Source organism: Pogona vitticeps, chromosome 15 (genome assembly GCF_051106095.1).
Source record: "Pogona vitticeps strain Pit_001003342236 chromosome 15, PviZW2.1, whole genome shotgun sequence".
NCBI classification, from domain to species: Eukaryota; Metazoa; Chordata; class Lepidosauria; order Squamata; family Agamidae; genus Pogona; species Pogona vitticeps.
In genome coordinates this window covers 11,689,868-11,706,199 of record NC_135797.1, presented here as the reverse complement: position 1 = coordinate 11,706,199, position 16,332 = coordinate 11,689,868, and the positions used below count along the sequence as shown (strand labels likewise).

Genomic DNA, 16,332 nt, shown 5'->3' with positions numbered 1-16,332 from the left:
TGGAGGTAACCCACTAAGCCCTTCGTTCTAACAAATATTTTTCCTGGTATCCCATACATTACCAATTAAATAGTTCATCCTTCAACTAGAACGAAGTGATACAGTTATTACTCTCCAAGTGTCTTGTTTTATTTTGCTGAAGACAAGGCATGGTCCTATCCTATAATGACAGGCTCTTAGCAGAGGGGCCATGCAAATCATCCCAGGTTTCTGTTCCTGTTTGGTTTCAAGTCCTAGTAGCATTTTTCAAACCGTTAACCTGTATTTCTGAAGTTAAAAGCTATTCATGAGAGACTGCAAGCCATTTGTTTTGAGTCGTACAATTTTCACATGAGATTAGTGAATGAAATTGGGTCAATGTGACCTCAAATAGCTGTAAAGCGCTGAAGTTTCTGTCTATATCCACTCATTTGACTTCCCGTAGTGGCTTCTACGGATACCTAGTGTGATGTAGCTGATCAGTGACACACAAGGGACTCACGAGAGAGGGGCTTGAATTCTCACTTGGCCAAGATAATTTCACTGGGGAGGGGTGATAAACAGGGTAAGCCCATCCCTTAAATATCTCACCTTGAAATACTAGGGTTGCTGTAAGTCGCTTGTGACTTAATGGCATATAACACACTACGGCAGCATGACCACAGAAAGCTACACGGAGGTCCTTAACAAATTACTGCTTCTGTAGACGGGTGGTTCCCAGGCTTAGGCTCTGAGGAGGCCTGCCATTGACTAAAGGGTTCTGTGTAAGCTATAGTTTTTGAAATATCCACTATGGCCGTGTAGGTGTCATTGGTTTTAAACCAATACAGTAGTGCCCCGCATAGCGACGATAATCCATGCAGCCAAAATCGTCATTATACGGATTCATCGGTATGCGAAATAAAAAAGCCCATAGGAATGCATTAAAACCTGTTTAATGCGTTCCTATGGGCAAAAAACTCACCTTTATGCGAAAATCCTCCATACGGCCGCCATTTTCACTGCCCAGTAAGCGAGGAATCCAGGCAAAAACACAGCGAGTGGCCATTTTTTTTACCTGGCGGCTATTTTGGAACCACTGATTAGCTGTTGGGAAAATATTGTTATGCGAAAATCGGTAAGCGAAACAGCTTACCGATCATCGCAAAGCGAATTTTTCCCATTAGAAACATCGTAATGTGATCGCTTTTGCGATCGCAAAAACTTAATCGCTATGCGGATTCGTCGTTAAATGGGGCGCCCGTTAAGCGAGGCACCACTGTACTTTGTAAGGTGTACAAGGAGTTGTGAACAGAAAATGTGCCCCAAGAGGGCATGGGGATCATTTAAAGATGGGGAAATATAATAAAATTTCATTCATGTTTTACAATTTAAAATCAAGCTGTGAGATTCAGGGTGTTCTCTACTCTCTGCCCAAAGGAGAGGAACATCTGGAAAAAAGTGAATGCAATGTAAGAGAGACGCAGCGGCCCCACCCTAAGGAGTAACAGTTTTGAGATCCACCACTCCATACCCAATTCCCTTGGATTTCAGAAGCGAAGCACAGTTGGGCCCGGTTCGTACCTAAACGGGAGACGGACAAATATTGCAATACAGAATTTCAGGTAGGGTTCGTACCTGAAACCCCGAAGAGTCCATCTTGCCAGTCAGAGAAACAAAGGGGAGCCCTGCGGTCAAAACGTAATAGAAATGCAAGAATAGGTAATAAGCTTATAGACCGCTAATAATCATCCTACAATATTAAAGCTTGCAAGGATAAAAAAAAACACCCCTTCATGGCATCAAGCTGGAGAATTCAGATCCTAAAAGCACCATTCCCAGCACTCACTGGGACGGGACGGGAATGGCCCGCTAACCCTGCTTTTCAGGTATCTGCCCACCTGCACTTCCCAAGATAAAAAGAATATTCTCCCCCCTTCCTTCCCTTTGAAAATCCGAGGCGTTTGAGGGTCGAGATGAGCACATTTTACAAAGCTGCGGCTTCCGTTTATTAGGCACCTGCTATAAGAAAGTTGAGGGGTGTGTGTGTGTGTCGCGCAACAGTAAATTTCAATACTCCAAAGGTGGGGAATAAAAGTTGGAAGAGTAACAGCACTTAAGTGGTTAATGTATCTTCACACGACGACTCCCTTTAAAAATGCAGCAAATAGTCTCATCATGAAACAAGGCACAGAAAGCACTCTGGACAGGGGCAGACAAGAGACGCAAGCCCCCCCAATCTACCTATGCCGGTCGGATCGGGGCCTGGCAGAAACTTTTCCCTGAATCCCCACCCCCAGTTCCAAAATCCCCGCTGTCCGAGGCGGGTGTCGCTTCACCAGCATTTCGAGTATAACAGTTTATGGCTTGGACTCCATCTGGTCTGTCCCCGGGGAGGGACGGGAAGACCCTTCCCCATCGCTTGCTTGTTTCGCAGGATGGGCCCGTAGAGGGGGAGATGAAGGAGATGATGGAAGATCGAGGGCCACAGAAGGGAGGACAACCAGGTAGGTTCCGTGGCTGAAAAACGAGACCTGCCGGAAACCGGAGGAGTCCATCATCCCAAAGGGGCTTTAAAGAAAACCCAACCATGTTGAGTCCCGCCTCCTCACAAACCCCGCTGGTCCTTTCCGCCTCCTTTAAGAGGAGGCCAGAGGCCAGCTCGGCCCCACGACAGCCCGAGAGTCAGGAACGGGGGGTCTCCTCCCCATAGGGCACGGTCCAAATCCACTGGGGTACAAATTCCATCAAACCCAGCCTGCAGCACCTCGAGGTGACCCTCTTCCGGGAGAGGATGCTGTACATTTTTTGTTGGGATTTCCCACCGTCACCACCCCTGCGGCAAACAAGATTTTTAAGGCACTTCCAGGTATAAAGGACACTTTTGTGTTCGTTCGGCAACGCTAAGAACTGTCCTCGAGTTCGGGAAGGGCTTCTGGGCAGGTGAAAGGCTCACCCGCGAGAGTTTCTGCTTTCTGTTCTTAAAACTGCCCAAGGGCCCTCCCGGCTGGGTACCCTCTTCTGTACATACTTCGATAAGAAGAGGCAACGAAAAAGGCATCAAGTGGAAAAAGGGACCCCGGGCGGTGGTGTCTCAGAAGGCAAGATCCGAGAAGGGGATACGTTCCTCATCCCCTTCCAAATGTCGTTGTGCTGTTTCGCAGTACATCGCTGTTTCGGAACAAGAACCGTCTCTGCCTTCCATAAGGCAAGGGCATTTAATCCAAAGTTGACAGACGTATAGCTTCTCACATCTCCTACAAAGGAGATTCCCCCCCTCTCTCCTTGATTCAGGCCGCTGCTCCGTGGAAGTATTGAGACTGGGCAGGTAAGTCAACAGATCATCTGCCCTCAAATAACAACACTCCCAAACCTGTATCCCTTGGAAGTCTCGACCTTCAAGCATAAAAAGACCAGCTGGGAAACCAAGAATCTGAGCCTATGAGCCTGAGGGGGGGAGAGGCCGGTTGGCTCCCATTCCCCTATGAGTTCAGCTGACTCAGAAGCGAGTTCAAATCCATGTCTACCATAGAGGAGAAGCTGTCCTCGCTGGGCAGGGCCCCCAAAAGGCCATTGAGGAAGCTGCTGGCCGCGGCGTTGTTCCCTCCACCGCCCTCTCCGTTGCCACCCGGCTCCCCTTCAGCCCTCCGTTGGCTGACCAGGCGGGTGATGGATTCGGGGTAGGTCAGCAGAGTGCCCTGGTTGTCAGGAAGCCCAGTGGCGGGACCACTGCCTCCTCCTCCTCCTCCCGTCAGGAGCTGGCGGAACTCAGCCGTGTTAATCCCCTCCAGGCTGGTGTAAGGGGCGTCGTCCAGCAGCCCCCCGAGTTCCATGGACCCGGCGTCCCCACCCTCGAAGTGGAGGTTGAGAAAAGCGTCGGCAATGCTGGTTTCCGCCTCGGATTCGGGGGGCGGCGGCGGCTGGGACACCCCCAGGCCGGAGAGGTCTTCCATGTTGACGGTGGTGAAGGCGGACTGTGTCGCTGCGGCAGGAGCGGGAGCAGGCGGGGTGTGGCTGGGCCGGGCAAAGAAGCCGGCCGGAGGCTGGAGCATCATCTGAGGTTTGGGAGCAGCTGATGGCGCCGATGCTCCCAGAAGCCCTGGGATGCCTGCAGAAGACAGAAGAAATTATACAACCATCCATCCATCCATCCATCCATCCATCCATCCATCCATCCATCCATCCATCCATCCATCCATCCATCCATCCATCCATCCATCGTTTCATCCCCTGTGGGGATACGGGGGAGGAGGGCCTTCTCGGTGGCTGCTCCCAGACTGTGGAACTCCCTCCCACTGGAGGCCAGGCTGGCCCCATCTTGCTGTAAGCCACCTTGGTTTTTTTTTTCAAGGGGAACAACGGGTTGAAAAGAGTTCAGACAGAGTTTGCCTGAAGAGAAAGTTCTTTGCCTGCTTGCGGTACATTTTTAAAAGCCAGAATAGAGATTGGTTAGGTGTGGCGTGGGGAGTTCTGGGTTCAAATCCCAGGGAGCCGCAAAATTCAGTCAGTGACCTTCGGTAAGTCACACACTTTCTCTCCCCCCAGACTGATCTCCCTTCACAGGATGGCTGAGAGGGTGAAGGAGGAGAGGCCTAATCAGCCGGTCCGTCTGTCAACCTGAGCTACCTCACAGGTGGGTTGTGAGAATGAATTGCGAAGGAAAGGACTGGATATCCCACTTTTGGCTCACTGGAAAAAAGGCCTATAAATCTAAACTGAAATATAATACAGTGGTGCCTCGCGTTTCTATGGCTTTTTTATTTCCGCACAGCGATGTTTCCCATAGCGAGGGTTAATCCGGAACGGATTAACCTCACTATGCGAGGAACCACTGTAATGTTAAATAATTTATAAACTAACAAAAGAATAAGTTGGCAAAAGTAAAAGGGAAAAAAGGAATATCTATCTATCTATCTATCTATCTATCTATCTATCTATCTATCTATCTATCTATCTATCTATCTATCTATCTATCTATCTATCTATCTATCTATCTATCTATCTATCTATCTATCTATCTAAATAGATTTTAAAGACTAACAATCTTATTTCACTGTGAGCTTTTGCTGAGCAAAGTCTGCTTTCTCAAACGCCAGAAGGCAAAGACATGAACCATATGTTTATCCATAGCCTCACGACAAGGCGGAGGTCAGAGATGCACCAGTATAAACAGATGTGGGTCATTTATTGACATTCCGGCATCTGGTCCATGAAAGCTCGCTATGAAGCAAAACTGTTCGCCCCCGAAGTTCTGCCCTGGCTGAGACATACTAAAATCGCTACCTCTAGGAAATAAAAATAAAATAAAATAAAAATAAGATAACGTAGCATGATAAATTCTAAAAGCATCTAAAGCATCTAAAGTCAGGTCTGGGAACGGAACCTGCTATTACGGCTCAAGGCAGTCTTCTGATTCACAGACAGCTCCCTCCCTGCTCCCTAATTCTGAATTCTGCTGGCTGTAAACACTCCAGGGCGAAAGCAATGGACTTTGTTTATTTATTTAGTCCTGCCCGTTTGCCTTGGGGCCCGCCTGCCACTGGAATGTGGCCCAGAGAACGTTGCTCAAGCCGAATTTGGCTCTCTGGCTGAAAGCGAATCCCCAGGGTTGACCTAAATTCTCAAAGTTCCCGAAAGGTTAGGCAAGACAAGTCTTCGGCTCACCGTTCCACAACAGTATTTGGGCACAGACTTGTCTTTTCTGGTCCATTTTCGGGGGAGGAGGCTAAGATTGGCCGAAATGGCCAATCACACTGGCTAGATCCCCAGCCCCCAAATATTTGGGATACAGAAGGAGGGAAATGCATGGTGGGTCCTGAGCTTAAAGCTTCCCCCCTCCAAAAAAAATCCCCCCAATATTGTCAATGCCACCCAAACCTATAGCGGAATTAAGGAAGAGATACAAACAATTATTGTTTTGCCGAGGCCCGTTGAAACGGGGAAAACACAGGGCCAGGGGGAAGAATCTAGCATTTCTTACCGCTGGAACTGGGCCGTGCCAGGCTATGCTTCGGAACAGCAATGCGGCGCGGAGAGCGTGATTCTGGGGCTCCGACTGTAGGGGAGAAAAGAAAAGTGGGTCAAACAGCAGGTAATCTCAAAGCGAAATGGGTCCAGCCACAACTTCCTCTCCGCCCCAAAGGAAAGAAGCCGCCTTGCCCAAAGGAAGGTACCCGGGGGGTTCGCTATTCAACCAAGAATGAAAAGACTTTGACTCTTTAGCTCCTTTGACCTTCTACGCCCAGATGTCCCTGGCCAACATGGTAAAGGATGATGGGATTGAGACATCTATTCATGCATTGGGACGAGGACCAATAAACTGAAGGTGAGTGCCAACGAGGCAAAGGATCTATAAACTGGTGTTTCCCATGTCCAAACACGGGACATCCATCCATCCATCCATCCATCCATCCATCCATCCATCCATCCATCCATCCATCCATCCATCCATCCATCCATCCATCCATCCATCCATTGACTAACCCATCCATCCATCCCTCTTTCCTTCCTTCCTTCCTTCCTTCCTTCCATCCATCAATCCATCTCTCTCTCTCTTTCCATCCATCCATCCATCCATCCATCCATCCATCCATCCATCCATCCATCCATCCATCCATCCATCCATCCATCCATCCATCCATCCATCCATCCATCCATCCATCCATCCATCCATCCATTGACTAATCCATCCATCCATCCCTCTTTCCTTCCTTCCTTCCTTCCATCCATCGATCCATCTCTCTCTCTCTTTCCATCCATCCATCCATCCATCCATCCATCCATTGACTAACCCATCCATCCATCCATCCATCCATCCATCCATCCATCCATCCATCCATCCATCCATCCATCCATCCATCCATCCATGACCCTCAATTTTTACCTGCAAAGGGCGCCTTTTGCACAAAGTTCTTGAAAGTACTGAGTGTCCGCTTGCGTTTCTCCTCGATACGATGAAAGTCACCTGTTTAAAAATGGTGGAGCAAAAAAAAAGGAAAGTCATAAATAACTAAATAAACCTATGTCCACTCCTGTGGTTCCTTGTGGGCCGTGTTCCCACAGCTCAGCCGCTTAAGTTACAAAGGAACGAGAGGGCTTTGCACATGTTCAGAAGGGCACTTAAAGGCAATTTCATGCTCTGGACTAATCTTGCCGCGTGCTGTACGAAAAATCACATTGTGGTATTTCCCCCCCCCCTGCTCAGGAAGTGCAGACCTTACTTTTTTTTGCATACTTAGGTACACACATATTTCCACTATGGACGACTTGTCTGAAATCTAAACACACAGGCACTCCGCTTGAGGCACGCCTGCGTTTGTCTCTCGATAAGTCTGGATGTCCAGGTTTGGGCAGTGGCCAGGAGTGCGTTTGCACAATTAAAACTAGTGCATCCACCACACCCGTTCCTGGAGAGGTCCGATCTTGCTACGGCAACACATTGCTTAGCTACCGTGTTTCCCCAAAAACAAGACAGGGTCTTATATTCATTTTTGTTCCAGAAAACGGCATTAGGGCTTATTTTCAGGGGAAGGTTTATTTTATTTTCATGTACAACCATCTACATTAATTCAAATGCAGTCCTGTCATCATCTTCTGGTTGCTGCAGAAGGGTGGAGGATGGGGCTTTCACTGAACTGGGGCTTATTTTGGGGGTAGGGCTTATATTATGACGAGCATCCTGAAAAATCCTACTAGGGCTTATTTTCAGGTAAGGTCTTATTTTGGGGGAAACAGGACACATCCTGACTGCATGACTGTTCACACACATTACATGGGTCTGCCTAGGGGAAGTGTGATTACATCAGCTCTGCTAACTGCCGATCTGTTTCTGGGCAGAATTCAAAAGTGCTAGTTTTAACCTATAAAGCCCAAAATGTATTGGGTTCAAGCTATCTCAGGAACTGCATCTCCCATTATGAGCCTGCCTGGGTTTTAAGATGACCGGGAGAAGCCTTCCTCTCAGTCCCACCACCTTGACAAGCGTTCTTGGTGAGGACACAGGAGGGGGCCTTCTCGGTGGCTGCTCCCAGAGACTCTGGAACTCCCTGCCACTGGAGGCCAGCCTGGGTCCCATCTTTGCTGTCCTTCCACAAGTTGGCAAAGACCTCTCTCTCTCCTTTTCACACACACACACACACACATGTCATGGATTTGATTATAAAAATAGAATAGTGTTGTATTTCATAGGATTTAGTTCAGAGCTGCAATGAAAAAGCTAGAAATCTGCTTATGCCCAGGTGCTAATTAGAGAGAAAATGTACAAGGTCAGTTCTTCTCCAGCTAAAGAAAAAAAAAAGTTAAGAAGAGCAAGCTGACCTTATCTTATCTCAACTCCTCGATGGACAAGGACATAACTTCTTAATTTAAGGAAGATGGAAGAAGAAGAAGGAGAAGGACGGAGAAGAGAGATGGGGGAAGAGTTTGCTTTCACGACAGCCAGAGACGACACATGGAGAGAGATGCGTCCGGCAGAACTTTAATCAGAAGACTGCGTAAGAATGCTTATTTAAGATATAGCTAGACTGTTTTATTATTTTCACTTTATAGAGGAAATGACTGGTGGCTAAGGCTGGGGGTTATTTTGGAAATACTGAATAACGTTAAAATAAGCTTGTTGAAATGATATCTTTTGTAATAAAATATAAAAAGGCTGCCTTTGACGGAGCTAACTAAGAAAAGGCAGCCTGTCAAGGTAAAATGGACCCCTGAATGTCAAAATGCTTTTGATGCATTAAAGACCAAAGCCATCAATGCCCCTATTCTAAAATCACCTGATTTTAACAAGTCTTTTGTTTTACAAACAGACGCCTCAGAATTGGGTCTCGGAGCAGTATTATTACAACAAGGAGAAGATGGGAACCTGTATCCTATTTCCTACTTCTCCAGAAAACTCTTAGAACGAGAAAAACATTATGCCGTACCGGAAAAGGAGGCACTTTCTGTTGTCTGGGCATTAAATCTATTAAGACCTTATTTATGGGGGCGCAAATTCACTCTGCAAACTGATCACCGAGCTTTGGTTTGGTTACAAAAAATCAAATCTCACAACCAGAGATTGCTAAGATGGAGTCTATCCCTGCAAGACTTTGATTTTGAAATACAACATATTCCGGGAAAATTAAATATTGTTGCAGATAGTCTTTCACGAATGTACGCTGATAATGAAACTGAGTAATTAAGATAACTGTATATACACATGTGATATTGTAAATAGTCACTTGCATAATCAAATGTTAAGTTAGTAACAAAATAAGAACTTTAATAGTCCTATATTTTGTATCTTTAAGGGGGGGCGTGTCATGGATTTGATTATAAAAATAGAATAGTGTTGTATTTCATAGGATTTAGTTCAGAGCTGCAATGAAAAAGCTAGAAATCTGCTTATGCCCAGGTGCTAATTAGAGAGAAAATGTACAAGGTCAGTTCTTCTCCAGCTAAAGAAAAAAAAAAGTTAAGAAGAGCAAGCTGACCTTATCTTATCTCAACTCCTCGATGGACAAGGACATAACTTCTTAATTTAAGGAAGATGGAAGAAGAAGAAGGAGAAGGACGGAGAAGAGAGATGGGGGAAGAGTTTGCTTTCACGACAGCCAGAGACGACACATGGAGAGAGATGCGTCCGGCAGAACTTTAATCAGAAGACTGCGTAAGAATGCTTATTTAAGATATAGCTAGACTGTTTTATTATTTTCACTTTATAGAGGAAATGACTGGTGGCTAAGGCTGGGGGTTATTTTGGAAATACTGAATAACGTTAAAATAAGCTTGTTGAAATGATATCTTTTGTAATAAAATATAAAAAGTCAAATTGTCTGTAAGCTGTCTCCTTGTATAGACCAAGCTACTATAGTAAATTTGATATTTTTGAACTAAGATTGTTTTGATCTGGCCACATTACGCTACTAAATGAGGGTCCTAGAGTAATAAAAGAGGAAGAGCAGACCTTCCAGATTGTTTATTTAAAATCGAGACAGACTTGGGTGAAGGAGTGTGAAGTCGCCTAGAGCAAAATTATAGGACCCGATTTTGCTGGCATTAGGGACTAATCATTCTGAATCCCTCTCTGTCTCGTGTAAAGGCAGTTCTAAGGAACGCTTTTACCACATATTTTACCATATATTTTACCACATAGGTACACACATATTTCCACTATGGACGACTTGTCTGAAATCTAAACACACAGGCACTCCGCTTGAGGCACGCCTGCGTTTGTCTCTCGATAAGTCTGGATGTCCAGGTTTGGGCAGTGGCCAGGAGTGCGTTTGCACAATTAAAACTAGTGCATCCACCACACCCGTTCCTGGAGAGGTCCGATCTTGCTACGGCAACACATTGCTTAGCTACCGTGTTTCCCCAAAAACAAGACAGGGTCTTATATTCATTTTTGTTCCAGAAAACGGCATTAGGGCTTATTTTCAGGGGAAGGTTTATTTTATTTTCATGTACAACCATCTACATTAATTCAAATGCAGTCCTGTCATCATCTTCTGGTTGCTGCAGAAGGGTGGAGGATGGGGCTTTCACTGAACTGGGGCTTATTTTTGGGGTAGGGCTTATATTATGACGAGCATCCTGAAAAATCCTACTAGGGCTTATTTTCAGGTAAGGTCTTATTTTGGGGGAAACAGGACACATCCTGACTGCATGACTGTTCACACACATTACATGGGTCTGCCTAGGGGAAGTGTGATTACATCAGCTCTGCTAACTGCCGATCTGTTTCTGGGCAGAATTCAAAAGTGCTAGTTTTAACCTATAAAGCCCAAAATGTATTGGGTTCAAGCTATCTCAGGAACTGCATCTCCCATTATGAGCCTGCCTGGGTTTTAAGATGACCGGGAGAAGCCTTCCTCTCAGTCCCACCACCTTGACAAGCGTTCTTGGTGAGGACACAGGAGGGGGCCTTCTCGGTGGCTGCTCCCAGAGACTCTGGAACTCCCTGCCACTGGAGGCCAGCCTGGGTCCCATCTTTGCTGTCCTTCCACAAGTTGGCAAAGACCTCTCTCTCTCCTTTTCACACACACACACACACACACACACACACACACACACACACACACACACAGAGAGACAGAGAATGATGTGGTCATTGTACACAATCTGAAGGCAAGGGCTGGTGGCCGCTTTACGAGTTCATTAAATCACCCCAAAAGTAAGCCAACTTTTGACCCCAGGCAGATCGTCATCATTTCTGACCCGAATCTCATTTTGTAAGTCGCTTTTAAGAAATGAGAGAGGCCCGGACACGTGGCCATGATTTTCAGAGGGTTTTTTTTTGTTTCTTTTTTTCTTATTCTGTTCTTTATTCTTTTTTATTATTTACGTTTCTGCTGTAAAGTCTTAAAATTACATTGTTGTTTTTACTGTAAGCCGCCTAGAGTGGTCTAATATGATCAGATAGGCGGGATAGAAATAAAATAAATAAATAAAATAAATAAATAAATTTTTTGGCCTTTTTTTTTGGCACAACCCCCAAAACTTTCTGTGCCAACCTGACGAACACCCCCCATCCCCTCCATGGGGTCAAAAGCTAGTGTCCGTTGGTGATTTTTATATGGGAAGGTCTTGGTCTTTGGAATCCTTGAACCAAGACGGTCTCTGGAGGTGCTCTGGCAAGTGTAATTTGGGGGGGAAAAAAGAATTTCCCCCAAGCTCTTGTGGGTTTAAATCCCTAAAAAAAGCAAGAACATTCAAGGATTCCTCCCTTTTAGTTCTACTGTCTTTTCCGCAGGCAAGAAACGGCTGGTGTCTCCGAGAGCAAGAGGCAAAACACGCTCTAGAAAAAGGGCTATTCCTGCTGGCTTGTGTGTATGTGTTTGTGCGTGTCTTGAAATACCTTCATCCGGGAGATAGCGGAATTCCATGGGCCCGCTGACTTCTTTGTCCGACGGGCGGCGCAGCTGCATCTGGACTGTCACCGGCTCCCGCAGGGTTTGGTCCATGTACGGCGGGGTCTTGAAGACGATGGCCACTTGCCGGTGGACGTCGGCCTGAGAGAAAGACCCCCTTGCCTCCCAGGAGTCCTTGAAGAACCGGACTTCAATGTCCTCTAAAACAGAGACAAAGGACTAAGATGTAAGTCGAGGGGCTTCTGAAAGACAGGAGTGCGAGAAGCGACGATGCAGGGGAGGCCAACAGCCGAGGGACCCTAACCCACGACTTTGTCCCAACCAGAGGAGAACCAACCAAACCAACTGGACTTTGTGAGTCAACACCAATGAATAAATATAATCAGAATTCATACAAACCTATATCCATATGGTAAATCGTTTTATCTATGGATGCCGCATTTTTCCGTGTATAAGACTACACTTTTGTCTAAAAACTTTAAACTAAAAATTGAGGGTCGTCTTATACACAGAAGCAAGCTGAGGAGAGAACACACACAAGCGGAGGGGAAAGCAGGGATCAAAGCAATCCTGCAGGACTTTGATCCCTGCTTTCCTTTCCAGTTGCTAAGCCTTAGCAAAAGGAAAGCAGGGATCAAAGCGCTGTAGGATTTGATGTTCTGCTTACTAAGTCCCATGGGGCTTAGCAAAAGGAAGAGGGGAAAGGATCAATGTAATCCTTTGGCTGTATAAAGAGAAAAGGGATCAAAATGATCGTGCAGTGGCAGGATTGCTTTGATCCCTTTCCCCATCCTTTTGCTAAACCCCGAGGGCTTAGCATGAAGGGAGAAAGCAGGGATCGAAGCAGTCCTGCAGTGCTTTGATCCCTTCCCCCCTACACTTGCTAAGCCCCACTTTGATTTCTTAATTGTGGGTTAGAAAAGTGGGGGGCATCTTATACATGGGGGTGTCTTATACACAGAAAAATATATCCACTTTAACTCATAATGTTTGAAAGCTAGGTCCTTGGGGGCAGAAAAACAGAGAAAGAAAGATCCTTTATGGCCATCCAAGCCTTCACATTGGTCTCTCTCAAGGCGGTATATTCCCTCCCATTTTTTTTCTGAGACCAATAGAAGCAGTGATGGGATGTCCCAAGAAAGTCTGACACCTGAGCCACAGAAGCAAAGAGCACATACTTACTTCAAGATGCACAATACAGTACAGCCACGATATCTAAGCCCTTTCCCCATGGACGCAGAAAAATCAGGAAGTAGCAAGTACTACACATAGCATAGTCTCTGCCTTCCTCTAAGTAACTAGTTCTGGTAAATACATCATGGAACTACATAAAGTCAGGGCCCCTTATCCATGGGGACCAGTATCCACTGATTCACTTACCCACGGTCTGAAAATATCAAAAAATATTAAAAGAAAAAAATCCAGAAAAACTATGATCTCATGTATTACCAGAACCAGCCACTAAAGGGAGCCAGAGAATACTTGTTAATACATAGCAAGTCTCTGGCATCCTCTAGTGGACAGTTCTAGTAATGCATGTGAAAATACATTTTGAGTCCCCCCCCCCACATTTGAGCTTGCTTGCTTGCTATCTATCCAGCATTCACTATTATCCGAGGTTTTTAGTATCCACATGAGGCTTGGAACCAATCACCAGAGAATTGGGGGGGGGTCCTACTCCTACCCCCAGGCAAAGACAAAGCAACCTCCAAATTGGTACCTTTCTGGACTTTGTCACAGAGAAGGAAAATCTCGTCTCCCCCCAGGCAGCTTCCCGAATTACGATTCACTCGACAGATCTTCAGTTCAGCTGTGTTTGGGGCACCTTGAGAAAGAAAAAGGTGAAAACACACTTGGGGGGGGGGAGGTTGGTGCCACCCACCACAACCCCATTGAAATGTTAGGAGGTAACTTTAGACCCATCCCTTTTCACGGGGACTCAGCACAAGGACTAAAAAGCCAAGGTTCCAGTCCTCACTGAGCTATGAAACTCTTATGGGCGTTAGGACCAAGTCACTGGCAGCCTCTACCACCTAGCAGGACTGTTGTTCTAAGAATAACATGGAGAGAGTCACATACTCCTTTGAGAGAGCAGTTGAAGGAGAGGCAGGATATGGTTCTAAACCATCAATAAACTGAGTTCTAGAGCATCAATAAGCTGGGTTCTAGACCACCAATAAACTGAGTTTGTGTGCCCTTGGCTTGCTTGAATCTTGGGGCTTCTGAAATGGAACTGAAAATGAGACCGATTGGATTTAAGGATGTGACGAATTCTTCCAGATTCTTTTTTTGAAAATTATGATTATTATTCCTCATGTCAGGTCAGGATGCCTTGACATGATGAAGAATTTCCCTTGATGAGGAATTCTTGGGAGATTCTTCTCCTTTAAGCAACAGAGTGTGCATTTTCTCCCTTCAAAATCCTGGCCATTTCTGCAGAAGCTTCTGTTCAAAATCTGAGTCTTCGAACAGAAAGCACATGTGCGTGAGTACACCCGCTCACCCCTGCCTCCACAGGCAGAGAAATCACAATGATTGTTTGAAAAGGCACAAGTAACCCATCCAAGGCTTCGAATCCCTAGATGTCCAGGCAACGAAGCAGCAACCCTGGGCTCCCCCCCTAATTTCACCCCAAGAACTGCCGTGAGGACCTCTTCCCCCTCCTCGTCAGCAGGGGAAATAATGTTGTATTTTCTCGCACAGACCAGACAAATAAGGATTTGCCTCCGATCCTGATCTAATCAAGGCTGAATCGATTATTCAGCCCATCCCCAGGTGCCTCTTTGTCTAAATGCATGGCTCCGCTTCTCGCCTCAATGCCGTCCCTAGATGAGCACTCACGATTGTCGTAGATGGGCTGCGAGACCACCAGAGGCAGCTGGACCAAGCGGCTGCTGCCTGCGTCCCGGATCCACACCTGGAAACACAGTCGAACCGCATTCAGGTCGTAATCTCCTTTTAACTCTTCTGCAGACACTGCGGGGGAGAGAGAAGAGAAACAATAAGACCAATACAGTGGAACCCAAATATCCGCCGGGGATCAGTGCCAAGCCCCCCACAGACCCAGAGGAGCCATCGTCCACAATGACCTGGTGGGTTGGGCAGTTGACACGGGGGCAAGATGCTCTCACAAGGAGCATGAGCCCAAACGTTGGGCATGATGATCCAGGATCCTATTTTCAGGCAGCGGATAGGTGGATCAGTGGATAGGGATCCCGTGGATAGGGGAGGGCCAGACGGGGACTGCCTGCCTAGGAGCGCTCACGCTCTATCACCCTGACCTACCTCACAGGACTGTTGTGAGGAGAGAAAAAGAGGGATAAGAAAAGCCACGTATGTCCACTTGAGCTCACCGGAGGAAAGGTAAGACATTACAGTGGTGCCTCGCTAGACAGTTACCCCGCATTACAGTTTTTTCGCTAGACATTGACTTTTAGCGATCGCAATAGCGATTCGCAAAACAGTGATTTCTATGGGGGAATTTCACTGGACAATGTTTGGTCCCTGCTTCGCAAACCGATTTTCCCTAGACGACGGATTTTGACAGCTCCCTCCGTGCTTGCAAAATGGGTGTTTTCGGGACCTAAGCTTCGCAAGACAGCGATTTAAACAGCTGATCGGCGGTTCGCAAAGCGGCCTTCCTATGGCTGATCTTTGCCAGACGACGATTCTTCCCAACTGGAACGCATTAAACAGGTTTCAATGCATTCCGATGGGGAAATGCTTTTCGCTAGACGATGATTTCGCTAAACAGCAATTTCAGTGGAACGGATTATCAACGTCTAGCGAGGCACCACTGTATATCAGAACAAAATTATAACAAAGGTAAAGTAGACGTCCAGTGAGCATGTTAGCCAGAACCATCTTACTTGATGACTCCTCGCCGCGTCTTACCGTTGAAAGGGTTGTTGGCCGTTTCAAGGCGCCTGGCGACCGCTTTGTCCAAGTCTCGTTTCCGCACACATTGGATCCCCAGGTTCTGGAAGCTGGGAAGAGCCAGACAAAGAGGGAGGGTTATCGGCCGGCATGGAGAGGAGCGAAGAAAAGGCCGCAGAGGGAAGCAACGGGGCAGAAAAAGCAGGGGCGAGACAGGAAGGAAGGGAGCGAAATCTTGATCTAAGCCCCGCTCGCCATAAAAGTCACGGGCGATGTGGGACCAGCCCCGACTCCCCCTCGGCACGAGGGACAGCCGTCCACCCCGCTCTGAGTTCACTGCAGGAAAGGTGGGGAAAAATCAGAAACGGTCATGTCCTGTGACAGACAGACACCTCTCCCACCTATGGAGCAGGGCAAAGAAAAACCAACGATTTAAAAAAAAAATCAAATGGCTTGTAATCACAATTTTAATCACGATTCAAAGACAGTTATGCAAAGGAAGGGCAGGATCTGTTCTCGAATCTCCCAGAGTGCGGGACCACAGGATGATGGGCTCAAGGTACAGGAAGCCTGATTTTTGGGGGGGCTGACTATCAGGAAAAACTTTCCAACTGTTAGAGCAATAGGACGAGGGAACAGAGTCTCTCGG

At 46.7% G+C, this 16,332-nt stretch overlaps 1 protein-coding gene across 2 annotated transcripts in view; it reads right to left on the bottom strand.

Annotated features, from left to right (window-relative positions):
* Positions 1–1,943: 1,943 nt before the first annotated feature.
* Positions 1,944–16,332, bottom strand: part of RELA (RELA proto-oncogene, NF-kB subunit) — a 36,387-nt gene continuing 21,998 nt past the window's right edge. For both annotated transcript variants that reach the window (XM_072984325.2, XM_078382082.1), the window contains 7 exons: positions 15,702–15,793; positions 14,649–14,783; positions 13,528–13,632; positions 11,795–12,007; positions 6,842–6,922; positions 5,939–6,013; positions 1,944–4,066 (listed from right to left, as the gene is read on the bottom strand). In XM_072984325.2, the coding sequence (XP_072840426.2) occupies positions 3,441–4,066; positions 5,939–6,013; positions 6,842–6,922; positions 11,795–12,007; positions 13,528–13,632; positions 14,649–14,783; positions 15,702–15,793 (1,327 nt within the window). In that variant the 3' untranslated portion in view covers positions 1,944–3,440. The remainder of the gene's footprint in view (positions 4,067–5,938; positions 6,014–6,841; positions 6,923–11,794; positions 12,008–13,527; positions 13,633–14,648; positions 14,784–15,701; positions 15,794–16,332) is intronic.